Below are 18,062 nucleotides of genomic sequence, written 5' to 3'. Positions count from 1 at the left end.
GCTGACATGCTCAAGGGACAGGATGCCACCCAGAAAGAACTATAGATTCAAGTAGTGGGCCCAAGAAAACATCAATAGATTCAACAAAGTACAAGGGCTTGCATCTGGGTCACAGCAACTCTCACTATCAGTACAAGCAGCATGATATGGAAGTATGGAGCACAGCCCTGCCAAAAAGGACCTGAAGGTGCTGGTGGATGGGAAGCAGAACACGAGCCAGCAACATGCCATCACAGTCCAGAAAGTCAATCATATCCTGGGCTGCATTGGAAAAAGTGTGGCCAGCAGGGTGAGGGAGGTGATCCTGCCCCTCTACTTCGCAATGGTGTGACCTCATATGGAGTGTGTTCAGATGTGGAGTCCTCAACACAGAAGAGACCTGGACTTGTTAAATTACATCCAGAGGAAGGCCACTAAAGTGATTCAAGGGATGGAACACCTGCCCTAAAAGGACAGGCTGAGAGAGCTGGGGCTATTTAGCCTGGAGGAGGCTGCAGGGAGACCTGAGAACGGCCTTTCAGTATTTAAAGTGGGGGGCTATAAGAAGGAAGAGGACAGACTCTTTTGCAGGGCCTGCTGTGATTGGACAAGGGGAGACAGTTTCAAATTAAAGGAGGGGAGGTTTAGATTGAACATAAGGAAAAAGAACTTTATAGTAAGGGTGGTGAAGCATTGGAAAAGGTTGCCTAGAGAGGTCCCCTATCTTTGGAGGCATTCAAGGTCAGGCTGGATAAAGCTCTAAGCATCCTGATGTAGATGTCCCAGTTCACTGCAGGATATTGGACTAGATGACCTTCAAGAGTACCTTCCAACTCAAAAGATCCTATGATTCATTTTTTTGTAGCATGACTGACCAATATGGTATTCATTTACAAATTAATATCCCTGGGCCTTAATCTGTTCCTAATTATGAGAGCTGCTCTCCTCTTTATGAAATCTTTGCCTAAGAGACATGCAAATTCAGGAATTAGAACAGCTTTATGCAAGATTTCCTAGCCACGCATATCAAAAACGTAGAGGCTGGAATAGACTTCTAGAGTTCATCTGGTTCAACTCCCCTACTGAAGCAGGGCCATCTAGAGGAGGCACTGTATGTACCAGAACACATTTACTATTCATATTCTAAGCAGGACCACCTTCTCATATTTCCTCACAAAACAGAGATATACAGAACACCTAGGAAGTAAGACAAATTAAGAGCATTCTCAATGACAGGGGAAGCATCTCAACTGCAACCACACGCTCTCGTAATAAAAATACGATATCCACTGACCTGAAGATATTAACAATTAACTGCAAAGTCATTTGCTGAACTTCTGTGTTCAGTTTCTGCTGCCAAGCCCTTCTGCGCATCTGAAGTTCACCAAGGTCTGTGGTGGCACGGAGATGACACAGCTCTAAATCATAATGCAGCTGCAGACTCTCAGCTCTACAGAGAGAAGAAAAGTATCAAGGTGCATCCAAACACCACATCTTGATATTTGTTAGGGAAAAAGTCACTTAGACTTCATATTACATAATACAAAACAATTTATTTTTTAATTTCTCAAATCATGTTGGACCCTCTTGCTATGCCCTATGATAAACACAGCTTCAACACATCTTTTCACCTCTTTTTGAAAGTTTCTGCTGCTTGTGCTGGAACATCTGGAATTTCAGGTTCCTCTTCAACCATTTTTGAATGTGAAATATTCCCGTCATCGATATTAATTAGAATTAAATCTTCAGCTTCCTTTTAAGAAACAAAAAGTAAAATTATGGAAAACATGTTACCATTTCTCTTTAATCTAACTCAGACAATGAATTATTTCAGCCAGAAGATAAAACAGAAAAGGATTTTTTTTCCCAAACTAGAAGACCACATGGATATCTAAGCTTACAAGATACGTATCATTAATTCTGTAGACATTAATCTTAGTTCACAAACATTTGGTAACTACTATGCTCTTTATGTAGCATTAAATTAATGCTGAGTGTTAAAGCCACACCTTGAAAAAGTACACACGCAAAGATATGTACAAAACCACACCTACGTATGGAAAGAAGTTCTACAAAAGCTTTATATGTTCAGCATTTATTCCTGTATTTACCATGTGATGTGTCAGAAGAGCCTCAAACACTGAAACATGTGCTAATGCACAAGAAGTTATATGGAGTTGTAAGTCCAGGCAGATCCATCAGTTTGCAATTTTAACAGTCTATAAGACCTGACTGTAATACAGCATCTATAAGCACACAAAAATCTTTCAAATGATATCAAAGTGTGCTCTCTAATCTGAAGATATTTCTGACAGTGAGATCATCTTATCTGTGAAAATGAATTGTTATTAAAAAGGTTTAATGCTTAGATTTAAATTGGACTTAACTAGATATAAGGTTACACTTGGCTTATAACCAGATGGATTAATACAATACAAACTTTCACAAACGTTTCCATGTTAGGTCTTCTGTGAGTATTCAAAACAGATGCAACACACTCAAAAAAGAATATTCTCATTAGTCCAGCACTACGATGCTGAGTCTTTCTTAAATCTTTTGGGGCAACCAAGATTGTTATTACCCACTGACAGAAACTTACTTAAATAAGAGCCTGAAAGATGAGGACAAAAACAAATCTTCAGAATAAGAGAGAAATTGTATTCTTTATATTGCTTTCTTTTTTTTTTTTTTATTAATTACTCAACTCCATCATAAGGAACAGCAGCACTACTAAAGCATTTTCAAGTGCATGCTCACCTCTTAACCTGGAAAAGGCATCTAATTCATCCCACACAAATCTTTGAGCAAAAAAAAAAAAAATCTCACTGATCTGAAGGGAAACTACTTATACACAACACATAGGTGGAATTTTTCCTCAATTGAAAACAGAACTCCCAGAAGTCACGTTTTTTATTCTTCAAATAAATGAAAGGTAAGGGGTATAAGAAGGAGTTATTTCTATGGCTTCATTACTTTCATTTCTTCATTTCTTAGATATCTAATTAAAAAATGTTACAAGCTGCATCTGAAAGAAGCAAGGAAATAAATGCATGGAAACTGAGCAGCAAGAATGGTATCAATGGTATCAGTCAAAAAACGTACTGTGCTAACTACTTCAAAATGATCAGCATGACATCCCATCAGAAAAGATGTTGGAGCCATTACAAAATCCAGCATATGACGAGACAGAAGAGGCACAAAGGTGTGTTGCCACTGAAGGGGATGAAGGTATAACATAAAGCACTCAGCCACAAGTGTCAGCAGGGCCCAGTCAGAAGAGAAGAACACCATTTTCCGCTCAGTCAAAATACAGGTAATAATCTGAAAACAACAAGAAGCTAAATGTTCGTGAAGAGTTACACTCAGAAAATACAATTCATACACAAATACTTCATCTGCTTCCAAAACAGCCTCAATAGTTACCTTAGATCTTTTTAAATTGAAATTACATACACTTAGGGATTGATACCAAGAACAGACAAAAACAGTGACAGTGGATGTCAGCAAGAATTGTGCCACCAGTGTCAGTGAAGATAAGGCTCAGCTGAAACACGTGGCTTATCTCACAAAGGTAAAACAAACCCCATGCTCAAGAACAGCATACCTGAATTCTTGGGTTTGTAATATTCTTTTGTATAATTAAAACATCTTGTTTCCTTTTAAAACCACAAATTCAAAGCCAATCTCAAATACATTTGAAAGTTGACTGGGTTTATCACAGAACCACAGAATCACAGAATGGCCGGAGTCGGAAGGGACCTCAAGGATCATGAATCTCCAACCTCTCTGCCACATGCAGGGCCACCAACCTCCCCATTTAATAACATTTAATGATTTTACCTGCAGCACCTGCTCTGGCTTGAAGCACAGCAATGGAAGATGAAGATCCAAGTCAATAACTGGACTGTCTGGATCCTCTCGTGAAGGAATAATTATTTGAAGTGGTTTCATATTAAATACCTGTTGAAACAGATGTTTTCTATTTCTTAGTGAAAGTGTTTCCACACCACATTTAAGTCAGAACTTTATTTCCAATTACACAACGTTAAAATCAACTGACTGCAAGACAACAGGTATTCACATACTGAAGAAAATGGAAATAGAAATAATGGGAAACATGAAAGGGCATAGTATCTAGTTTGAAATACTAAAATGAACTTTGTCTTCTGTCATAATTGTACGATCTTCAGCCAATAAAACTTGAAAAGAATTATTTTAACAGACTTTTAAAATCTTATTTGCTCTAATTTCAATAAAATAATGCAATTTATATTTGTAGGAAAACTTCAGATTTCCCAATCGTAGATAAAATTCATATAGGAAATAGGAAAAGTATGAACAAAAGTACTGAGCATGAACTGAAATGCAGATGACAAAACAAAGAGAACCAAGCAACACCTTCCCATGTTTCAGATATTGCTGTTCAAATGTCAGGGGGGCGAATACTGTATGTGCTGCATCTCTCAGCTCTTGGCAGCTGGTTTAGCCAAACTTTCAGCTATGCTATCTGTTTCTGCGTTAGCCCCTCATCCCTGGGTCAAGGAAATCAGCTAAGGAGAAGCATACAGCTGAAGCACTGCCTCCTTGGAACTATTTCAGCTCTGTGAAAGGTAACGTGCTGAAACCATCAACTCAGCTGACATCCAGCTTGACTCAGAGGGTTGTAAAGAGATACAACCCAGGCATCTTAGCTTCCACACAGAATACAAACATTTACGTGAGTTTCTCTTCTCAGCTAGGTCTCTTCCACGCAGCAGCAAATCCACCCTACCCATAACATTTAATTCACAACATTTAATTCACTGCTCTGCTTCCCCAGAGCCGCTCAGACAAGATACAAACAAGTCCAGAACCATATGTGTTGTCCTAGCAACTTACTTCTTTACTCTCATTTTTTTTCCACAGGGGCTGCATTACTTCTTAGTCACATAGCTGCACATCAATCCAACACACAATCAAGATGACAGCCATGATGACATACGCATCAGGCCCAAGACAGGGAACTCCCACACTTTGGCCAAGTGACACAGCTACATAATTTACTCGTGTTCAGGCATGTGTATTTAGTGAGATGACAGTGGCATATTGTAGAAGTGAAAGGTAAACTTCCTTTCGTATAGAGCAGGTGCAGACTGGAGCTTCCAGCTGCTTTTAGTAGAGATTATATGGGCTGACTCTCAGCAAACCAGAAGTTGGATTATGCTGTGCCCAGATGTACCCATGGCATCATCTCATATAGTAACTATCTGGGATGAACCTAATCTTTCCATGCAAAGTATTAAAAGTTAAACAGTATGACTAACAAGCATGCCAGTGCTCTAGCCTGAACGCTGGTCACACGATTTCTTGTACTTATAATACATAGCCTTAATTTCAGAGCATGGGTATCGACATCAATTATACACCAGCAGGTGAAATCTCTGATTTGATACCAAAGAATTTTCTCCAATTTATACAAGAGCAACATCCTAGAGCTTTATAACATGTCATGTTAAAATAATGATGAAATTCAGCATCAGTAATTACCAAGTGCAGTGGTCCTGGTGGCGGGCTGGGTATCAAAAATAATTTTGCTGCAAACTCTTTTATGTGATCATCAACATCTAAGTCCTTGAAAGATCGCAGTTGCACTAATAAGCTGGAATGAAATGATAGACAATTATTTTTAAAGAATAACACACAAACAGGAAAGAAACTTTTCTGCTGGTAACCTAAAACTAAAAAACATTAGCAGCAATGAAGTTATTATACCAAATTATTTGTTTCTAATTTACCACATATTCAATAGTTCCATTCATTTTTTATGATGATGTACAACAGAAGCAGAAGTTTTTTTGTTCGTGGGGCTTTTTGTTTTCTTTCATAAAATAATGCTACATCATATAGCAGAGCAAACACATTTTGTCTCACCATGGCAGAAGAAACCTAGAGGTGAGATATAGCTATACTAAGTGGCTTATACAGACTGCTTCAAAAACAACACACCAACAGTTGCAGCACTTGATGGTTATCTCATCCCAAGCATCAGACATCGACTCTGAAAAGGAACGTAGTGTCTCAGGAATAGAGAAGTTATAGATAAAAAAAAGAGAAATAAAGACACAGGCTAAACTGCATGGAAATCTGAAGCAAGAAGCATATTTAGCATAAGGTCTAGGCCTGCTTGGACACTGCTTACTGTTACCAGTCCTGAACACAAAATGAATAAACACAGCTGTGCAAACTTGTCAAATATCTGTTTTAGAACTGTGGTACTTCAGCTGTTCCAAGGCTACAAAGACGATGTGGTTTGTATTATGCGCCAACAACTCGTGAATGTTTAAACACGATATTAAGACCACAAACAAGAATGTCCAACAGAATTAATGAAATATAATTACTAGAAACTAAAAACCTAAAATGTAAGCCTGCAGATGTTTATGTACAAAAATTAGGAACTTCGTGTGGTTATGTTCTCCACTGAGGTTTTATTTTGCTTGGTACCTTCACTGTCTTCTCGTAGAAGAATACTGGTTCTTGAGCAAGAAAGTCTACAAAGCAACTGAATAAATCAGGTGATATATTAGAAATCAGGACATGATATTTGTACATGGAATTAAGATTCTGGAATAAAAACACTGTCCTATATTATCGAGCTTTTTGTTGTATTAGCATAGTATTTAATAAATTCACATTTGGAAACAGTCCTGGCCTCAGCAGCTACTGCAGGGTGTGGAGGATGGGAAATTAAAATTTCTCAAAGAAAATCATGGAGTAGAATCATTTTGAATAATTACACTGTAATATGTCAGCTGCTTATTATTATTATTTGAAACTGAAAAGTTTGCAGCAACATATTCAGTAAATGCTATAACAGAATCAACCTGATCTGGTGGTGAGGAGGAGACATACAGAAGGGATAGCAGGAATTTCCTGGTCAGTACACCGTGCCCATTAATGCAATGTAATAGCAGTTGACAGCTCTGCTACTGCAAACATCTACTGAAATAAATGAGATAATCTCTGAAATATTAAAGAGAGACCTAAGGAGTTTATGAACCTTCCATTAACTATTAACTGCCTTCAAACAGATACTTCATCTAACAAGAACACGTAAGAATAGGCCCTTTGTACTGCCTCAGTGCTGTGAGCAATTTGTACACTGCTCTCAAGGCAGCTGAAAAGACCAATACATAGGCTGGAAGATTTACTATCTGAATGGAGTCTATTCATCCATCCTAGACAGAAGCTCATCCAGGAGCAGACTACTGGTAGGGATGTTTCATTTTACATATAGAGTAACAGACTGTGGTAAAAAACAGATCGTGTGAAGTGCTCAAACCTCTCCATTTAAAAACAAACCTTTTCAAATTACACAGAAAAATGCAATGACTGCAGTGTTGTGAACCCATCTTGATGCACATCCGCGTGCTTTAGGAAGAGGTGCAGAGTCCATTTCAACTGCTTTAGATCTGGAATTACTGCACACTAGTAATATGAAAACTAGCTGTAAAATTAATTTAACAGAACTTTGATGAAAGTTAGCAAGTTCATCTTGCAGTTCAAAGCACTTACATGGATCTAATGTTTGACATTGACTTCGAATCTGAGATTGATCTCTATTCTTAGTTGTTATTTCTACAACACTTGGCCATATGAGAATGGTTAGAAGCCCAAGTTTTATCTAGGAATGCTTACAATGATAAAACACCTCTGAGGGCTCTTCTACTTGAAAGCAAGTATCACCCCACCTATGTGCAACCCTTTGCATTGCATGTCACGGAAACAACCAGTTGTACATAGGAGAATTCTGGTGAAAAACAAAATCTTCACAGAATCACAGAATGGCCTGGGTTGAAAAAGACCACAGTGATCATCTGGTTTCAACCCCCTGCTATCTGCAGGGTCGCCAACCAGCAGACCAGGCTGCCCAGAGCCACATCCAGCCTGGCCTTGAATGCCTCCAGGGATGGGGCATCCACAGCCTCCTTGGGCAACCTGTTCCAGTGTGTCACCACCCTCTGAGTGAAAAACTTCCTCCTAATATCTAACCTAAACCTCTCCTGTCTCAGTTTAAAAACATTCCCCCTTGTCCTATCACTATCTACCCTTGTGAACAGCTGTTCCCTCTCCTGTTTATACACTGCCTTCAAGTACTGGAAGGCTGCAATAAAGTTTCCCTGGAGCCTTCTCTTCTTTAAGCTAAACAAGCTCAGAATCTTTTGCTACAACAGGATCCAGAACAGAAGCAGAACCTGTTTAGATGCTACTTCAACATCAGGCCTTCATCAACAACAGCAAATAGTATTTTTCCACTAGTTATTACCAGGAAAGGGTTACATACTAGAACTGATGGCTTAAGGTCCATCAGAAATTGTTTTCATATCCCCAGGCTGGTAGAAAAAACAAAAACAATAAATAAATAAATAAATAAATAAACGAAGCATCCAGCAAAACAACACTGAAGCATCACTGAAGCATAACAAAAACACTCTTCTAATCTGCTGTTATTACTTGTTAAGTATATAAGGCACCACTACTCGAGAACATCTGCTCAGCGAAAACATTAAATTAAATATTTAACCCATAGGCCACCTGATTGCACTTAAGGCACCTGAAATGAAAAAAACTTCATTTCTGGGTTTCAGGAAAAGACAAAGTTTTGAAATGTTACAAAAACCTGAAACAACTCCAGCTGTACAGAGAACTATGCTCAAAATGTATCACTGAGGTCTTGTTTGCTATAACTGCTTATATTCAGAACGACCACACATCCCAGCAACTGTTTTATTCCTGATGCTGGAAAAAACAAAGATCACTAATACAAAGTAACAACAATAATGATAATGTTATCTCTCCACTCCTTCCTCCCCACCCACTGAAGCAGGGAAGAGGTATTTTACAAGAGCAAAAAAATAAAAACAACAGAATACTCTGCATTTGTCTACCAACTGCAATCAAGGAAAACAAGTAGCGATTACAAGCTTAAAAAATAAAATTTTTAAAAGTTCCAAAAGAACATATCATGGAAACATAAGCAGTTGAGTTTCCAGTCCAGCAGGAAAAGTCAGCCTCACCACTTCCCCTCTCCTTGCAGCTCCACACAATAGTATCTTACAGCCAGGTGACCCAGCAATATGGAAGATGTGCAACTGAATGACAAATACCTGTTATAAGATCAGGACAGCACATAGTTTTATTAACCTGTGGAATTTCCATATAATTATTCACGTGTTTATTCATCAATTAAAGCTTAAACGGTAGGTTGAAGATAAATTTGAACTCCCTCTAAAAAGCAGTACAGCTTAAAGGAGAAAACTATCTAAAGCTAGCCTAAAGGCTAATGCTTTAAGTAGGTGCAGAAATCTACTATGTATGATTAGGACAGAAATGTTTAATTACAGTGCTTGAAATATCCAGCCAGAGGCAGGAGCTTGCATTTCTGAAGAGCTGACTCTACCTGCAAGTTTCTTCCTGCACGTGGAGAGACTCCACCTGAAAGCTGGCTCCTGTCTGCTCTGAACAAATACAAGAGACCCAGAAATATTTTTGCAATCTCTGGAATTTTCCATGGCTTTCCTGAATATTTTCCCACTGCCTCTTTAGTGGACTATTTAGAAATCCATTCACATGGACTGCTTCACCCAGCTCAGTATTATCTCACATCAGAGAACAAATGACTCATTCATGAATTTACTATATAAACTACTGGAAAAGCTCCATCTATGCTACAAGCAGGCAGCAGAAAGCTATTGTGTACTATGCCCCTATAAAGGTTGAGCTCACAAAATATTATAAGAACAAAGTACTATAAATATTTAAAAAGACAGATAAATGGGAAAGCATCACACCTCAGGAACACAGCTGTAACAGTTACACAGATGACCATTTACTTGAGATCTGAAAGTAAAAAAAGGCAGCCATGAATCAGCTCCAGCAGCACCGACAGCTGGTGCAACTTCTAGAAGGAATGGAAAAAGTGATCAAGGCAGGAAAGTAGAAAGGGAAAGAAAGGTTTCCTTTCTGTTTTAGTGATCATCTCAATTTTGCACTACCCTCTGAACACCCAGCAAGTTTGCTGATGACACCAAGCTGAGTGGTGCGGTTGATACGGTGGAAGGAAGGGATGCCACTCAGAGGGACCTCAACAGACTTGAAAGGTGGGCCCGGGATGGGGTTCAACACAGCAAAGTGCAGAGTTTTGCACTTGGGCCAGAGGAATCCCAAGCATCCATATAGAGTGGAAGGAGGGGTCCTAAAGAGCAGCCCTGTGGAGAAGGACCTGGGGGTCTTGATAAATAAAAAGCTTAACATGAGCCAGCAGTGTGCTCTTGCAGCTCAGAAAGCAAATGGTGTCCTGGGCTCCATCAGAAGAGGGGTGGCCAGCAGGGACAGGGAGGTGATTGTTCTTCTCTACTCTGCTCTTGTGAGGCCCCATCTGCAGTACTGTGTCCAGGTCTGGAGCCCCCAATATAAGAAAGACAGGGAGCTGTTGGAGAGGGTCCATAGAAGAGCCACAAAGATGATCAGGGGACTGGAGCACCTCCCCTACAAAGACAGGCTGAGGGAGCTGGGCTTGTTCAGCATGGAGAAAAGAAGGCTGCAGGGTGACCTCATTGCACCCTTCCAACACCTAAAGGGAGCCTACAAATAGGAGGGGAATCAACTCTTTGAAAGGGTTGATAACAGCAGGACAGGGGGAAATGGTTTTAAGTTGAGGGAGGGAAGATTTAGGTTGGATGTCAGGGAGAAGTTCTTTACAGAGAGAGTGGTGAGGTGCTGCAACAGGCTACCTTGAGAAGTTGTGGATGCCCCGTCCTTAGAGGTGTTCAAGGCCAGGTTGGATGGGGCCCTGGGCAGCCTGGTGTGGTATTAAATGGGGAGGTTGGCTGCCCTGCATGTGGCAGGGGGTTGGAGCTTCATGACCCCTGAGGTCCCTTCCAGCCCTGGCCATTCTGTGATACCCAGCTGCCATCATCTCTAGGTCCCACAATTAATATCTTTACGTATGCTTTGAAAATGGCAGGATAGATCTAGCACAAACAAAGGTAGTGGGGTTATGACCTCAAAATAAGTTACTGAAAAAAGGCAAACCCATGATTACTTATCTTGTAACCCATCTGTGCTGCATAATATTTTGCCACTTTCAACCTGTAATGTACTCTGTATGCTGCAATGCTGTCTCCTGCTTCTATGACAGCCAAGTAAGCACTGCACTTCCTCACATAACTTGGATTATTTAGTTAAAAATAAATAAATAGTGTCATGATTTATACCAGCATGACAGAATTGCAGTCTGTCTTCTTTATATCCAAGTAACATCCACTTTACATTTCTTCTTTTCCACTCCCCTACAACTCATAACTTAAAACTAACAGCTGTTTTAGTATCATGCAAACTCACATATTAATACATTAAGACCTGCATAATTATTTCCAGTAGAGACAAACAGGATAGCAAGTCTTACCATGAGAGACAATCCTTGAGGGCATTAAAATATGGATATCTGGATATAACACAAATAGCAAGTGGTACAAAACAGCCAGGCTTCTTCCCTGCCCGCACAGATTCCCACTGGGCCTGTCCATTGGAGGCAATACAGCCATCCTACAAAGAAACTACAGATTAATGTGTTTATGTTAATCAGGAATTTATGGCTGGCATTTTCTTAAGAACCCAAGGGAGTTGATACCCCAATTCCCTCAAATTTTAAAGGGATTTGGATGTCTATCTCCCTTGAGCTCTTCAGAAAAATGTCAGCCTACAAGATTGCAACACACTTATTAAATGAATCTTAGGAGAGAAGATGTTTATAAAGAACACAGAGTACACACACACACACACAAAACATGCCTGAGGGAAAAGACTTCATTTAAACATTCAGAACTCCTAATTGAAATCATAACAGTTTCTTCAGAGATTTACATTAGAACAGCATTGAATTAAATGACAACAGCATTATAAAATTTGATTTGTTCTGATTCCTACTAACAAAAATTATCAGATAACTAAATTTCAAAAACACACCTGCCATTACTTTCAAAGTGTTTATCTCTTAATATATTCCAATAAAAGCATGAGTTAAAGAACATACTTGCATTGGCTGATAGTACTGTGCAACAACACCGTATGTTCTGTTACCACAGACATCTGTGAAGACCAGGAAGTGAATGTGGTCCTCTCTTGGTTCTGAAGTTATATAAAGTCCTCCTGCAATGAAGACAGAAACTTTTTTTTTTTTTTATAGTCTATACACATATTTGCAACTGCTTGAAAAATGATTACTGATAATAAATACTGCTCATTTCTACCTAATTTCAAGAGAAATGTCTCGTTTGAAGTGTTTAGAATGCACATATTGCATTTTATTTAACAGTCATTAGAAAGGTTGTAAGCCACACAGTACTGAAGGAGCAAAGATATTACATAGTTATTTTGCATTTTAAATGGCAAAATACAACAGATGAGTTTTGTTCACTTTTTTTTTTTCCCCTCCAAGATATTTGCAAGGTCTGCAATTCCAATATGCCTGTTAAAATTGTTGCAATTAAGCCTAGAGGAAATAGTCATGACTTCATGGATATCTTAAAAGCCAATGAAAAGTGAAGTGAAAAGTACTCAGTCGTTTAAGACAAACAAACAAAAAAAAGTTAAAGAGAAAATATATGTTCATTTAAACCAGGATTTATCAACAATAGAAAGGGATTTCTGGTCTCCCCCTCTTGGAACTGTTGCAACAACCAGCACTGATGGATCTGCTCACACTGAACAGCCCTGCACATAACAGCTGCTCTCAACACCGACTTGCTCACAAGCAGACCCATTTATTTATTCATCAATATAGTAAAGATGCTTTTATAATGGATCTACAAATATTAAAACAGTTCTCATTTAGAAGTGGGAAGACTGCAGTACCTGGGAAGCACAGCTGTGGCAAACCAATGAGATCGATGTCCTTTGGAACTGTAACATCTTCAGTGCCAGGTGCTTTCTGATCCCCATTGAGAGTCCTGGCATTTTCCAACTTTGGTCTCTCTTTCTTTTTTCGGAAGGACCGGCGTTTACCTCTGTTGAAGTTGTTACCACCTGTGTTAGTCGAGTGAGTATCATCTCTGCTGAGAAACGGAGGCACAAACACAGAAAGAACTTCTGGATCCAGGGGAAGAAGACTTCTAGGTTTTCTTTGAGCGTCCTTTAAAAAAGAAATAGTAACAAAAAAATAAACTGACCCTTTCTCCCCCTAGGTTGTTTTCTTTTGAAGCATTTTTAGCTCTATTTTCTCTCTTCTTCTAAAATTGTGCTTTCATAATATACTTTCTCTTGATAACTCATCTTTCATTTAGTTTCTTGATTTAAATAAGTTAATGCAAGGGGAGTACACAGCTCATTTTTAATTGGCAATAAATCATTCTTCATAATTCAAAACATCAATCTTATCAATAAATCCCTTTGCATAGAAAAGGAACAAATCCTAAGTAAGTTATTTTCTCCTTCCAAGCATTTAGAATAAGCATAAGCTGTATTTAAAATAAAAATTTGCTAACAACAGAAAACAGGCAGCAAGTAAATAAAAGCAAACAAAAAAGAAGAGGAGCTGAACTCCCTAGGTAAGTCCTTGTTCAATTTTAGGGAAAACCTGGGAGCACTTTTTGTATTCTCGACCATATAACAGATACGAGTAGTTACATTTTCAATCATTTCATGGTAATTTCAATTCCATCTGCACAACCAAAACAGCAAAGTGAAAGCTCTGTTCAGTGAACGGATATTTGGAAACAGGAAAGGCAAGCCTCGCTGCGGTCGAGAAGCTGTTCCATTTCAACTCATTGCCAACTGATAAACGAAGTACACAGGCAACTTCTAACTTTTAACATGCAGCACTACCACTTATTTAAAATATCCCTTGAGTACCAATAATCACATCTTTCATTATTTTCCCCACTTTTTAAAATACTTATAAAGGCAAGTTCTTTTGTTTCACTAAAGCAAATCTTCTTTCATCAATGTTTTGGCTTATAGGTTTGAGCAGCTGAGTCCATGTCCTGGTTTCAGCTGAGGTACAGTTAATTTTCTTCCTCATGCTGTACAGTGCTGTGTCATGGCTTTAGGATCAAAGTAATGTTGTCAGCACACTGATGTTTTAGTTACTGCTGAGCAGTGTTTACACAGTGCCAAGGGCATCTCAGCTTCTCACAGTGCTGTTCCAGCAAGGAGATGGAGTGCACAAGGAGTTGGGAGGGGACAGAACCAGGACGGGTGAGCAAGAGTGGCCAAAAGCACGTCCCATGGCATATGGTGTCAGGCTCAGCAATAACACTGAGGAGATTTGGACAGTAATGCAGCTGATGCTCAGGGAATGGCTGGGCATCAGTCAACAGGTGGTTAGCAACTGCACTATGCATCAACTGCTTTGTGTATTCTTCTGCCATCATTATTTTCCTTTCCCTTTTCATCCTATTGAATTATCTTTATCTCAACCCATGAGTTTTACCTTTTTTTTCTACCTGACTCACCCCCATTCCACTGGGGCAGTGAGCAAACAGCTCTGTGATGCTTAGCTGCCTGCTGGGTTAATCTACAAAAGTGCACCATCAGTCTTCTTCACATTTGAAGCATCACAGCAAAAATGAGAAGAAATACTTACCTTCATGACATATTAGTACGTATCTTAAGCTCCACAGTATTGTAGAATAGTATAACTGGGATACTAAAAGATATATTGATGACTTAAAGGAGCATGCTACAAACTGGAATACTGGCTGCCATACCTGCCAAGCTAAGAACTTCATTGTTCTAGTTGGCAATTGACACCCACTCCAAGTGAAAAAACTCTGAACAGAGATAAATCCAACATGATGAGCCTCAAAAAACATGCTGCAGAATTTTACAGATGGAAATTCAGAATTAAAGCTTAGCCCTACGGCTGTTATGCCAGGGAAACACACACCTACTTCAGCAGTAGCAATCTCAACACGGCAGATTTGCCCCACAGAGTTTTTCATACAAGGTTGCTTTGACAAGGAATCCCTGACTTGCAGTGAAGGCATCTCTGTGCTACAAAATACTGGATGACAGCCAGAAATTTAACGGCCTCACAGTGTCACAGTTTCTGACACAGTAGTCCTGGATGTCTAAGACTGCAAGAGAGGCACTAGACACCAGGTTTCATTCACAGAACAGCTTTGTCAGTGCTGTCACTGACCCAGTGACCTACCCACCAGCACTCACATCAGCTCTTATTAATGTCCGTGGCCAGAGTCATATTTTCTTACCCTCTCAGTTCAAAGGGAGTGGATAGGCAGCAACAGAACAATACTAACGTTCTCCTACTATTCATTTCTTACTCTCTTCTCCTACCGTCGCTCCTTTGTTGTGGAGCACTCTACTGACTGGTGTTTTTCACTACCAAATGCCCCACGGCATACCTAGTTTATTACAAAGACTAATGCCTTTTCTTTCCTATAACTCTGCAAGATTCCTCATTAAGATGACTTCTACTCCTGTGAAAATAGTACCATATATGACATAAAGAAGAAACAGTCTTTTTTTCAGTGACCACTATTCTAAACACGAGAAGTAGAACGTTGAAATCACAGAACAGAGTGTAATATCAACCACGTGATACCTCCTTGATCTCATTTTCCTCTTTCTATCACTGAAGAAGTTCATTGCATCCCAAGTGTCATGAAAGAACTGGCTTCTTTACAGAAAAGCTGGGCAGGGAAAGTCACGAAGCCTTAGAAGAGTTAGTTTGGAAGGGACCTCTGGAGTAGAAACTTTTAGTCAAAGCAACAAGTAAAGATAGATCAGGCTGTTCTGGATCTTATCCAGACATAACCTGGTCTAAGGAGCCTGCTTTGATAGGGGGTTGGACAAGATGATCTCTAGAGGTCCCTTCCAGCACATACAATTCTGAGAGTCTCAGAAATCCATTAAGAAGCAAATTTTCATCACTTGTGCTCCAGCTCTCACAAAATTCAGACATCTACTTCTGTTTGTAAGCAATTGCCTTTATTGAGCTCTACAAAGCTGGGATATATTCCAAACAGGTATCTACCTCTGTGCTGAATTATGACAATGACAATAGCCAGCATTTACCTTTACCTGCTCGCTATGGCTCTGATAATGCAAGCCATTACATGCTCAGCTTTCACTGCCACAAGAGCACATCGCTGACTAATAATCAACTTGATAATATATGGCTTCTGGCACAAGACACCTCATTTCCAGAGGGCTATTACAGAAAAAGGCGAAAATAAAAATAAAAATGGGGGGAGGGGGGTTTGAAGGTAGGGCTTGGGGGTTATGCCTGAATTAAGATAGCAGGAAAGCATAAAACAGCCATTGTCAGAGCAACATCTGTATCACTGGGAGTGGTAGGCAGATACAGAAATCAACAACTGAGGCAACTGGAAGATGCCAGACATCTTGCAGACTGCTCACGTGTCACATTTGTCATAACAAAACCCAGCTTTACATCTGACAATGACTTGGGGAAAAGAAGTCGGCTGTATGATCTTCATTATTGTACATCTCAGCCCTACAAAATATACACTGCCAACACCAAAAATGTCATACGTATTTAAAAAGCTGTCTTTGATCTCTTCAAACCGAAGCCTCATAGTGACAACCACATTGCCAGTAAGGAGGATCAATGGCTGACAGCCCAGAAACTTCAGTTGCAGAGCTTCAGTACAAAATTTTATCGTTGTTCCCGGAATCTCCACTGTCGACAGGTCAATAATACAAAGCTTCTCTTACTTTGGGAGTGGTTTAACTATCATGCTCCCATGGATTTTATTACTTTATAACCCCGTATTGCAATAAAATAACTGCATAAACACACTTTCAAGACCAAGATTTGAAGGTTACACCTGCAAATACCTCCTGAGCCCAGCACTTTGCAGTAAAGTTTTCTTTTTCGATCATCTTTGTCGATCAGTTCTCTTCTTTCTGCATTCACTGTAATTGCACAAAACATATCCTATCATTTCCTCACATAGATAGCACTGTGGAAAGAAGAGGAAGTGGAATAACCCTACAAACTTTCCCCCAGACAGCGACTGAAATCCCTGCAGTTCAATAGCTTGAAGAGATGTTACTGTAGTAATATTAATACCCAGAGAGACTACATTCCTTTCTGACACTGCATTCTGTATTTTGAGCAAACAGAGGATTCAAAACCTGTGGCGTAAGCGAAGCAATTGAATGGCTCCATTTATTATTTTTTTTTTAATCCAATTTCCTATGTATTGTTCTACAGGTTTTTTTGGAAGCAATGAGATCACACTGACTGGATGTCAGTGGACTGAAAAAAGAAATTCGCCCATTCTAAGTTTACTTCTCAAACAAATACCAAAACAACACGTATGTGCCAGTTACAAAAGTCTGGTGATAAGATTTATGGCATATCTACTTCCCCAATATCAACGTATGCGTGAATGAGGTCCTGGAATTTGAACCTCACTGTAACCAATATCACTTAAGAAGCCAACATTTGCAAAGCTGTCTTCTGAGTGAGCAACAAGAAAGACTTTTTTATCTAATGCTATTAGACCGCACAAAGTCAAGTTCAAGGCAGACAGCAGAGATCCGTGGGAGCAGAAGCTTTGGCTTTCAGCATGTGCCAGCATCACAGCCTCTCCCTCAGCAGGACAGTATCAGACACTGCCACCAGCACATTTTAACAAAGCAAAATCAGGAACAGAGTCGAACTGTTAACTCACATGGGAAACAACAGGTGAGCAACAAGTTATAAACCAAATACTCAAAGCAGAACACAAGCTAGCAACTTCTGCTGTGCCTGAATAGAACGGGTTGTAAGAAATCAGAGCACTTGTGACTCCAAGCTTCATCTCCATGCAGGGATTTACACCCTCATGTTCTCCTAGTGGTGCTTTATTCCCCTATAATCCAGAAGATGGAAAATGGGATGTTAATCTGTGAAGGATACACAATATTGAAACATCCTGCTGCTTCAGCTCACAGAAACCCATAGTGTTCTTCACATACATCCAAAAAGTGTCACTGCTTAACTTCGCTATGGAATAACCCCTACTTTGTTGAAACTCTCCTACAAAAACAACTGTTTTTAAAGCATTTCT

At 39.5% G+C, this 18,062-nt stretch overlaps 1 protein-coding gene across 2 annotated transcripts in view; it reads right to left on the bottom strand.

The window, feature by feature from the left end:
• Window positions 1-18,062, bottom strand: part of DENND3 (DENN domain containing 3) — a 39,049-nt gene that overhangs the window by 20,624 nt on the left and 363 nt on the right. For both annotated transcript variants that reach the window (XM_052704788.1, XM_052704787.1), the window contains exons 2-9: window positions 12,874-13,150; window positions 12,053-12,168; window positions 11,426-11,565; window positions 5,506-5,617; window positions 3,820-3,939; window positions 3,082-3,300; window positions 1,611-1,732; window positions 1,274-1,429 (exon numbers count right to left, since the gene is read on the bottom strand). In XM_052704788.1, coding sequence (XP_052560748.1) covers window positions 1,274-1,429; window positions 1,611-1,732; window positions 3,082-3,300; window positions 3,820-3,939; window positions 5,506-5,617; window positions 11,426-11,565; window positions 12,053-12,168; window positions 12,874-13,150 — 1,262 coding nt within the window. The remainder of the gene's footprint in view (window positions 1-1,273; window positions 1,430-1,610; window positions 1,733-3,081; window positions 3,301-3,819; window positions 3,940-5,505; window positions 5,618-11,425; window positions 11,566-12,052; window positions 12,169-12,873; window positions 13,151-18,062) is intronic.

Source organism: Tympanuchus pallidicinctus, unplaced genomic scaffold (assembly GCF_026119805.1).
Source record: "Tympanuchus pallidicinctus isolate F22 unplaced genomic scaffold, pur_lepc_1.0 scaffold5, whole genome shotgun sequence".
NCBI lineage: Eukaryota > Metazoa > Chordata > Aves > Galliformes > Phasianidae > Tympanuchus > Tympanuchus pallidicinctus.
The sequence above is the reverse complement of the archived record's forward strand: the minus strand, read 5'-3'. Positions and strand labels throughout refer to the sequence as shown.